The following is a 10,986-nucleotide window of genomic DNA, read 5'->3' as shown; positions in this document are numbered from 1 at the left end:
AGGAATGCCTCTGACCGACTTACATTATTCATGGTAAAATGACAATTTGAAATTCTCAGGATTTATTTTTAAAGCATCTGTTTTAAGTTATACTTCGCGTGAAAAGGAAGCCTGTGCTTCTTCTCTTGATTCCTCACATTTTAACCAACTCTGTTTTGATTTAAAGCATGTGTGCTTGTAGTTGAATGACTAGCAAGAAGGTCCCATCTCTAAAGAGCACTGAAATCTCCATTTAAAGAAACAGAGGATACTGGAACTAATAGCCAGAAGACCAAAGTAGTTTTGACATACAAGCACTTTAACTGGATTTCAGGCTGTGCAACTGACCTCTTTGTCTTTAATAGTACTGTATTTTAGCGTTCTAAATTCATTTTCTACAGAGTCTGATTTTTCACTATTATGCTACGAAGGCTGCATCTCAGAGTGCACCTGGAAAACCAACACCGGAGACAAAATGTCTTTGTTCCCTTTATGACTAAAACAAAGGAAAAACTCATGTCAATGTGCTAAAAGTAATAGAGTATCATACATACCTGCCTAAATTTAGCCCTTGCTTCCTTTTCCTTCATTCTACCATGTGCAACGAGATAGTCAAATACTTCACCTGCAATTGAAATATGTGAAAGAAAGTGATATCTGTTAACATCAAATATTTTAGAATACTATCTACTTCATTTCAGAAGCTGAGACAGCATGGCAACTCAGCACGTTACCTATTTTATTTATCTAAAATTAGAGCAACTAGATCAAGTGAACTAAAAATTGAGGGCACTTTTACACATGCTCTGGGGGTGGGGGAGGGCAGCACCTTAAACAGACTGGCTCTGAGAGTCACTATGATTAAAGTGCTGCAGCATCTCATGTACTGGTGTCTCCAAGCTTCAAAACGGTGGTGGGGACGCTTGAAATAAAGCTTTTTCAACAAGCTTTAGTTCAAGCACCCCCACCACCATTCTGAAGCATGGGGACACTGATACACGGGACACAAGAGGCAGCTGGAACGTGGTAATTACCACACTCCAGCAGACTCAATTAATTGAGTGAATTATAGCGAGTTGGAGCAGCCTCCACACTCATGTAGTTTTCAGTTAATCTGAGAAGTCATTCTAACAAGCATAATAAGTACTATTTCTCCTTTTTTTCTTTAAATAAAAAAAAACTCAACTAGTCTCAGACCAAAAGGGGATTTACTATATCATAATCCCTGATAAAAGAAAGTCTCGTAAATAAAATCAGGTGGATGCCAAAATGAAGGGAAAAATGTTTGCTCCTAATTACCTATGGTAAGAAGAAAAGTAGTGCGCCACTCTTCTAAAATCTACTTGTACCCTTTCAGAGATTTTTCACTGGGAAAACATTTGCTATATTGTAATGGTAGATGTTTTAGGTTTCAGGACAAAAATGCTTAAAAACAGCTAGGGAAAAATGGTAGTATACTGTTATAATTCCTGTATCTACATAAACAAAACAAACCAACCAACTGAACAAAAAAACTGTATAATCAAGACAGAGATCCCCATTTCAATCTGTAGTTAAACTAAAATAGGGTCTCCTTTATAAAACCAACCCCCCACCCCCTCAAACCCCTCCACAACAATCCACCATTTAGGTGAAAAGAATGGTAAATCATGGTTTGCTTCAACAAGCTCCCCATGTCTGATACTGGGGAAAGACTTTTCAGCACAACAGGTTCCTGGATAACTTCCAAATTCTGGAGGAAAGTGCAATTCAATAAGGCTGGGGATTTTTGAAGGACAATACTGAAGCAATAATGGAAAGTTCTGCATTTTTTAAAAACAGTCAAATAAATGTCATTTTAAAACTCGCTAACTAAACTGAAGTATTCTTCCAGTTGTTCAGATGTTACCACCTAGCCTATGAAATATTGACTTGTTTGTCACAGCATGGTTTAAGTAGTTTTTTTTTTTTTTTTTAAACAGAAAAACAGCATTAGATATGGAAGAGGGAATGCCTCCAAATACACAACATCGGTGTTTAGGTACCAATAAATCATTTAATTTAAGTGTCTGAAACGTGATAAGTTTAGAAGCAGGTAAAATAGTTAACAGTTACGAATTTTCAGATAAGAGGAAGCATAGATTATTGCAAAATGACCTCAAAAAGAAAAAAAACCCTAACTATACATTAGTTTTTAAAAGTCAAATGTGGAATCAGAAATTAAATGGATTTATCTGAAATTTAAGATGCACAAAGGACTACAAAACCCCTCACAGGTACAACAGAAAAAAAATTAGGGGTGCACTGATAAATATTTTCTTGGCTGATACCAATAGCTGATTATTAACCAGCCATATTGGCAGATACTGATCCAACAGCCAATTTACAGGAATGTAGCCCAACAGCTTGGAGAGCAGTATCCTGCCAGTAAGTCTATGGGAAGGGTGGGGGAAGGGAAGGGGCATGGGGGAAGCAGATAGAGGCCCCCAGCATGAGGGAGGGAGTGGGGTAGGCACTACCCAGCCTGGGCGAGATTCAGCCCATGGACCTAGTCATCTGGCCCATGGAGTTCCAAGAAGGGTTGGAAACTTGGGGGCAGTACCTGTCATAGAAATCTCAAGTATGGAGCCCCAATGGTGAGAAAGTGTCAATGATGGCCATTTTAACTGTTGCGGCCACAGCTCACCCTATCATGGTCCAGATCCAGCCCGCAAGAAAGGGTGAGCTAGACAGCCTTATATTAAACCAACATTTCCCACTAGCGTTACTGCATTTTTAAAAAGTTCGTCTATGCATCTAGTGTTTCCAGGACTTCATTTACAATTGTTAAGACAATCTACGCTGGCAGATATGGAATCTTTATAGAAAGCATGACCCCAAGATGAGCTGCATCTATGTAACATTCACAGGGGAAATAAATACTTGAATTCTGCTGGCCAATTTTAGGAAGGGGGAAAAACTTCCATGCACCTCCACCAAAACTAAAGATAAGCTTTAACTTGTGAAAATTTCACCAGCCGATTTCAAAGTTTAACAGCAATGCCACGTTTCAAGCAGACTGCTATTCCTTTTGGACTAACATGGCTCCAGCTGTTTAGGTGAAAGCACTCTATAGAAAGCCCCACTTTTTTTTTTTTGGTTCATTAATCAGGAATTAATGATTCAAAGAAAAAAAAAAAAATCAGTGGAGAGATGTAGAGGTGCAAGAAGTCAAAAAAGATTTTGGTAGCTGTGGGTCTAATTTTTAATAAACAAAGCATATTCCATATTGCCAACAACTCAAAAATAATGACCAAAATATTGGTGCTTTAAAACAAAAGTGATAAAGAAACAAGAGTCTGCCATGCTTTTTCATCTGAAAATGAATATATTTTTTCTTCTAAATTTCTACAGCTGAGTATACCCAATTTTACCAAATAAATTATTGGAACCTACTGCCACACAAACTGCTGTGCTTTAATCACCCTTTTATCATTACTACTATGAATAAAATTATCCTACTTCAAAGTTAAGTCTGAACAAGTCAGCAATGGCATTTCACTGTTTAAAACTTGGTGTGGCTTTAAGAACATCTTCTCTTGATCTTAACATTTCACTACTATGCAATTCATGTTTCCCGCTTTAAAAAAAGTCTTACAAGACAAACAGCTTCCACAGAACTTGGCAATTTATAATTTTTTGCATCATAATGGGAAATACTTACCGCCGCTTGCATACTCCATGATTAAGTAAAGAGTTTTTTCGGTTTCAATAACTTCAAATAACTTCACTAGAGGGGAGAAAAGAGCAGATATTTAATGGAAAGATTATGGACAATTATAGTATAGTTTTAAGATGACCTTTATGAAGGACTCTACAAAAAGTGATCACACCAATGTTTGACAGTATGACAACATTTCTTAAAAAGCAACTTTTGATTTTCTTCCTTTTAAATGAAAACACTAATGCTTTATCAATAGCACAGTCTGGATCCAACTTCACAACCACAAAGTTCTGGCTTGAAATCCACTTGGTTTAGGTCATAAAACTGCAGTAGGTCATAAAAACAGATTTATAGGTAATAATTTTACTTATTGTAGATGTGAAATACACTGTTAAATTGACATAAAACTGTCACTTTAAATACTTTAACATAGGCCTCATACATTTAGTTTCCTCTGGAAGAGTTTTGCGCTCCCAGGAGAAACCACGAGTGAACAGATATTCATGTTCTCTCCGCCCAAAGTAAAAATGGCCACTCCAGCAGAAAAGTAACCTGGAAATAGCCAGGGTTAAATCACTCCCAGGAGAACATCCATACGGGCTGTGGCTTCTTTCAGAAAAGAACAGTCCTCAGGCATTTCCCTCAGAGATGTGTATACGCTGTTCAGGAAGGACAGGGATGGGAGACGAGGAGGAGGAGTTGTTCTTTATGTAAAAGAATGATTTCTCAGAGCTTTAGTATGAAACTAAAGATAGGCCTGTTGAAAGTCTCTGGATTACGGTCAGACAGAAGAGCAACAAGGGTGATGCTGCGGTGCGGGTTTGCTACAGACCACCAGCCAAGGAAGATGAGACTTTCTTCAAACAGCGAGTGCAAGGTTCCACATTGCAGGCCCTGGCTCTCATGGGAGACTTCAAAATCCCCTTGACATCTGCTGGGAGGGCAATAGAGCAGTGCACAGGCAAACCAAGAAGTTTCTGGAAAGTGTTGGGTACAACTTCCTGGGGCAACTGCTGTGGAGGCCAACTAGGGGCTATGCTCTTCTTGACCTGCTGCTCACAAACAAGGGAAGAATCAGTGGGGAATGTAGAAGTGGACAGCAACTTGGAGAGTAGCAACCATGATAACTGATTTCAGGATCCTGAGGAAAGGGAAGAAGGAAAGCAGCAGAGTAAGGACCCTGGACTTCAACTCACTCAGGGAACTCCTGCGAGGGAGTTCTTTGAGGGGGAAGGGAGACCAGGAGAGCTGGCTGTACCCTAAAGAAACCTTAGTAAGAACACAAGAACAAACCATCCTGATGTGCAGGAAGACTAGCAAGTATGGCAGCAGACCAGCTTTGGCTTAGAAGGAAACTCTTTAATGAGCTAGCACACAAAGGAAACTTCTAAGAAGCGGAAACTTGAACAAACTACTAGTTTGAAGTATAAATAGTGCTGTTTGGGCATGCAGGGATGAAATCAGGAAGGCCAATGTGCAACTGGAGTTGCAGCTAGCAAGGGAAGTGAACGGTAGCAAGAAGGGTTTCTACAAGTATGTCAGCAACAAGAGAAAAGTGAAAGTGTGGGTCCCTTACTGAATGAGGGAGGCAACCCAGTGACAGATTATGTGGACAAGGCTGAGGTACTCTATGCCTTTTTTTACCTCAGCCTTCACTGGCAAGGTTGGCTACCAGACTCCTGCACCTGGCAGCAGTCTGGGGATGAGATAAGCAGCTGACAGTAGTGAAAGAACAGGTTAGGGACTACTTAGAAAAGCTGAATGTGTACAAGTGCATGGGGCTGGATGCAATGCACCCAAGGGTGCTGAGGGAATTGGACTATATAGTTGCAGAGCCCCTATCCATTATGTTTGAAAACTCATGTCAATTGGGAGAGGCCCCAGACAACTGGAACAGGGCAAATATAGTGCCTATTGTTAAGGAAGGGAAGGAAGAAGATTCAGGGAATTACTGACTAGACAGCCTCACCTCAGTCCCTGGACAAATTAGGGAACAAGTCCTCAAAGAATCAATTTCTAAGCACTTAGAGAAGGTGGTGATTAAAAACAGTCAGCATTGACTCACTACAGGCAAGTCATGCCTGACTAGCTTCTATGACAGAGGTCAGCAAACCCCGGCACGCATGCCGAGCATGGCACGCAAGGCCATTTTCCTCGGCACACTTTGGGGCTGGCGATACAGCAGCTGTTTGCAGCCTCCCAGCTGCAGTCAGCCCCAGCTCTGGGTAGCTGCCTCCAGCTGGGAGTCTGGGCTGCTCCCAGCAGGCAGCTGGGATGCTGCAAGCCCTGTTGGGAGCAGCCTGGACTTTGTGGCTATCAGCAGCTACCCAGAGACGGGACCAGCTGCAAACATCTGCTGCCTCTCCGCCCCAGCCCTAGCTGCCTCCCAACCGCAGACCTGACTCGGGGCTTCAGGGAGGCAGCACATACCAGCGATGCTCCCCACTGTGCTGCCCTTGACGCTTCTGCGACCACCGCCGTGCCCTGCCCTGCCGCCCCAGGTTCCAGCACTGCTTTGCAGAAGTGGTGAGGGAAGCATAGCGGGGAGCATTGCTGGCATGTGCTGCCACCCCAGAGCCTGGGGCCAGGTTTGGGACTGGGAGGCAACTGGGGCCGGGGCGGACAGGCAGCAGATGTTAGCAGCTGGGGTAGCTGCTGGCAGCCACAGAGCCCGGGCTGGGGGACAGGGGCTTTGGGTGGGAGGCAAGGGTCATGAGCAGGGCTGGGGAGCAGGGGCAGCAGGGCTGGGGGTGAGGGCCATGAGTTGGGCTGGGGGGCAGGGGCACAAGCAGTGCATCCTGCCATGTACTCCCTGCCCTCATTTCGTTTTTCTGGCATGCCGGCACTCTAATACCTTCCAAGGTAGGCATTGTGGGGTTTTTCAGCACTCTGGTCTAAAAATGTTGCCTACCCGTTCTATGATGGGGTGGCTGGCTCTGTGGATGCAGGGAAAGCAGCAAATGTGATATACTTTGACTTTAGCAAGGCTTTTGATACCATCTCCCACAATATTCTTGCAAGCAAGCTAGGGAAGCACGGGATGGATAAATGGACTGTTAGGTGGATAGAAAACTGTCTGTATCATTGGGCTCAAAAGGGTAGTTAGTAGTCAATGGCTCTATGTCTACTTGGCAGCCTGTATTAAGCGGAGTGCCCCAGGGGCTGATAATGGGGCCAGTTTTGTTCAATATCTTCATCAACAATCTGGAAGAAGGGATGGAGTGCACCCAACTGCAGATGACACCAAGACATCTTGGTGGGGGGGGGGAATAGTAGATACACTAGAAGGTAGGGCTAGGATTCACAGGGACCTAGGTAAATTGGACCAAAAGAAATCTCACGGGGTTCAATAACGACAAGTGCAGAGTCCTGAATTTAGGATGGAATAAACCCATGCACTGGTACAGATTGGGGACTGAATGGCTAAGCAGCAGCTGTGCTGAAAAAGGACCTGGGGTTAAGCTGAGTATGAGCCAAGTGTGCCCTTGTTGAAAAGAAACCTAATAACATGCTGGGTTGCATTAGTAGGAGTGCTGCCAGCAAATTGAGAAAAGTGATTATTCCCCTCTATTTGGTACTTGTAAGGCCACATCTGCAGTACTATGTCCAGTTTTGGGCCCCCCACTACAGAAAGGATGTGGACAAATTGAAGAGAGTCCAGTGGAAGCCAAGGAAAATGGTTTGAGGGCAGGGGAATATGACTGATGAAAAGAGACTGAGGGAACTGGGCTTATTTAGTCTGGAGAAGAGAAGGCTGAAAGGGTTTTAATAGCAGCCTTGAACTACATGAAGGGTGGTTCCAGACAGGATGGAGCTAGACTGTTCTCGGTTGTGGCAGATAAGAGAACAAGGAGCAATGACTTCAAGTTTCAGCAAGGGAGGTTTAGGTTAGATATTAGGGCAAACCCTCTCACTAGGAGGATAGCACAGCAGTAGAACAAATTATTCAGAAAGGTGGTGGAATCTCCATCCTAGAGATCCCATCAGGTATCTTCCAACCCTCATTTTCTAGGATTCTATGAATAAGAACACGACCCCTTCATAATCCCCACGTTCTGCTGCAGAAAAACACAGGCTGACAATAGGCAGTCTGGGTCAGCCAATCAGGGCTGCCCCATGCACTGCTGCTGTCTCCAGGAAGACTAAGGGAGCTTGTGGAACATGCTGAGATGTGTACGCAAACCCCACCTTTGTGGCTCCACAGAAGCGAAACTGCAAGCTCTCCAATCTTAAGGGCTTCAGCACTCGAGTGTCCGTACAGGTGGCTCCGGGTAAGTTTTTTTCTTTTAGAAAAAAACGTGGGAAAATTCTCCCAGAGTATGTGAACGTGTGTTTGCAGCCACAGCATTCAAAATGCTCTCTCAACCACTAACAAGCTTTTTTTTTTTTCCAAAGAGAGCTTATTGTGGAGCAAAGCATGCATCAAACCAAAAAAAGAAAGTCCAAACTATTTGTAGTAATTTGCGTGGCTGCAGAACAACATAACACAGAGTGCTCAGTCAATTATTTTTTTAAATACACTCCTCTACACATTATAAATTCTCAAAGCAAATGAAATGCTCTTCTCACCATTTTTCATTAAGTGGACTTTAAGCCTTTTATTCAACTTCTACATGCATACTTTAACATAAAAAAAACAAGACATTTTCTACAAAGATCAAAGTTTTGTAGGAAAAAAACTATTAGGAAACATGAGGTACCTATATTTGGATGATTTAAAATCTTCATTATTCTTACTTCTCTGAAAAGCTGAAAAAAGAAAAATAAAGGATGAATAAGCTAGTGAAGAAAAAAAATAAATGAAAATTTAACAAATTATTCCAAGAGGCTGTCCTAGTGTTTAAAACTGCGTAATTAGTTCAAACCAGAAGTTTAGAGAAAATGTGAGAAGACAGCATTATAACATATTTCAGTTTCAAATGCATGAATTGAACATTTAGTAGACAGGAAGAAGAAAGGTAATTTAGCAGTATATTTTTAAAAGCTGGCACTTAAAGGAGACTGGATAGCTCAGGAGATGTATGGAGGCTTTAATGTCTGGATAATTTGTTTTAGTCCAATTCACCTGAATGCGTATCATTAAAAAGAGTCACACTTACCTCTTATTATAGTCACAATTACTGCAAAATGTTCATATACTGGGAATTTAATAGTATATTAAAGGGGTTCATTTATTTAAGATTGTGACTGGTATGTGACATGACAGCTATTTGCTGGTCCCAGTCAAGTCAACAACAGCCGTACATTACAGAAAGCACCACAATTTTTTTTTTCTGTAGCTGCAACAGGCCATTTCTTAGCCAGTAGTTCTCAACCTTTTTACAATTAGGGCACCCCTCAGAAAATGCCAGCTTAGTTTTCACTTGCTTTTTTGACCAAAGAAAATAGAGCAATTTTTCTCTTGCAATGAAGTCAGAAAGATCCTGACAAGTCCAAATGTTTTAACACTATGGATTCCTATTTGAAATCTCTGTTTTTATCTTGCAAATTGTATAGGTACTTGCATACCCAACAGTTGATATTAAATGTGGCATACTGCAACATGCTTAAAAGAATCTTACAGCGCCCCAAGGTACCACAGCACCCTGGCTGAGAACCACTAACCTAAGCCGATCTTGGAAGAATCTCTTGGTCTTAGAAGAATGTCCCTCCAAAGGTAAGGGCTCAGAGAGCTGCAGGGCACATTCTGCTTGATTTCCCATTGCCTGTACCATATGAGTTGCGTAGCTAGATTTGGAATGGGACTGTCAAACCAACACTAGTGAACATTAAGCCAGCTTGCTAAAAAAAATGGCATTTGCCTTCAAGTAATGACTACTGGGAAACAATGCTATTATGAAGCCATGGAAAGTGCTTTACATATAAACCCCAATTTTCTCTGATACTTTCAAAAGAGAGAGGACTCTAGTTGATCATATACATCCCAAAATCATACAGGTTAAAAGGGTTTAATTCTTCAGCAATCCATTGTGCAGAGCATGCACTCCTTGGACTCCCATGATGGCATTACTGAATGGCAATTTCTCAAGGAGGAAGTTTGCATCCCACCTGGAGAAAAACACCTGGTGTTCCCTACAAAAGCATTTCTAAATTTGTACCAACTTTCACCACTATACACTATGTCCATAAATGTGTTTTATTAGGGTAAGATGGCCGATTCTCCTTTTTTAAATGCATAGCCAAGGTAAACTGCACATTAAAATGTCATCTTGGTTATTACATTTCCTAAAAAAAAAAAATTAAACTAACACCTCCCTTGTCTCTGTGCTGTATGCATTTATCTTACGCTGATGGGCAATTTTATAATAATGAAAAATGACATCATGTCACTTTAATATGCATTACTACCCTAATACCGGTGAATTATGAATTCTCTTAACAAAAAGTTCCCCATTCCTCTAACACAGATAACCTAAATATGATAGCCATTACTGTGCAACTACTGAAATACAAATACTATAGTTCTCATAACCCGGTTCATTTAACCACTGTCTGTTCTTGGGAGGCTTGAGGGACGAGGGACAGAGTAATATTTTGAGCCAGCGTGGTACACTGCAATCAACAAACTGTTCTTCCACTTCAAAAGCCCTCATGCTAGCCCAGGACTCCACATGGTCAGAACTCTCAAGTCTTGATCATTTTCTAAAAGCTGCTTTGATTTCAAGAGAGATGGGGAAGTTAAGGTTTCACCTACATTTAAACACTAAGCTACACATCTTCACTGGAAAATGTACATGCCATGGTGTGCTTGAAATGCTCCAAGTAAGTGAAAAGTACAGAGTATCACAAATATGTGGACAAAAATGAGTTAATTGTTCCCAAGCAGTGACAATGGCAAATTAATCCAGTGATAGATGGTAATGTCACACACACATTCAGTGAAAACATAATAGAGCTGCAGCAAGTTTCCTTTAGATCAGACCTATCAACATCCACCAACCATTTCACCATTTCTTAATGTACCGTCATCTGCACTGGGGTAGGTTACATTGTGGCCTTTGACATGCATTTTTATAGTGCTACAAAGTCTATAGTACTACAGAAAATAAGAATGCTATGGGTGGGTGCATGTGCCCAGCCTGGTGACTGAAGGGCAACAAAGTTGCCACAGAGATATTGGGCGGGTCAACATCCACCAACCATTTCACCATTTCTTAATGTACCGTCATCTGCACTGGGGTAGGTTACATTGTGGCCTTTGACATGCATTTTTATAGTGCTACAAAGTCTATAGTACTACAGAAAATAAGAATGCTATGGGTGGGTGCATGTGCCCAGCCTGGTGACTGAAGGGCAACAAAGTTGCCACAGAGATATTGGGCGGG

General features: G+C 41.8%; 1 protein-coding gene across 11 annotated transcripts in view; it reads right to left on the bottom strand.

The window, feature by feature from the left end:
* MARK3 (microtubule affinity regulating kinase 3) overlaps positions 1-10,986 on the bottom strand; it is a 77,418-nt gene that overhangs the window by 43,058 nt on the left and 23,374 nt on the right. For all 11 annotated transcript variants that reach the window (XR_003092682.1, XM_025197189.1, XM_025197186.1 and 8 more), the window contains exons 4-6: positions 8,362-8,410; positions 3,662-3,727; positions 534-604 (exon numbers count right to left, since the gene is read on the bottom strand). Coding sequence is in view for 10 of the 11 variants with exons in the window: in XM_025197189.1 (XP_025052974.1) it covers positions 534-604; positions 3,662-3,727; positions 8,362-8,410 (186 nt within the window). In the remaining variant the exon portion in view is untranslated. The remainder of the gene's footprint in view (positions 1-533; positions 605-3,661; positions 3,728-8,361; positions 8,411-10,986) is intronic.

Source organism: Alligator sinensis, unplaced genomic scaffold (assembly GCF_000455745.1).
Source record: "Alligator sinensis unplaced genomic scaffold, ASM45574v1 scaffold85_1, whole genome shotgun sequence".
Lineage (NCBI taxonomy): Eukaryota > Metazoa > Chordata > Crocodylia > Alligatoridae > Alligator > Alligator sinensis.
The sequence above is the reverse complement of the archived record's forward strand: the minus strand, read 5'-3'. Positions and strand labels throughout refer to the sequence as shown.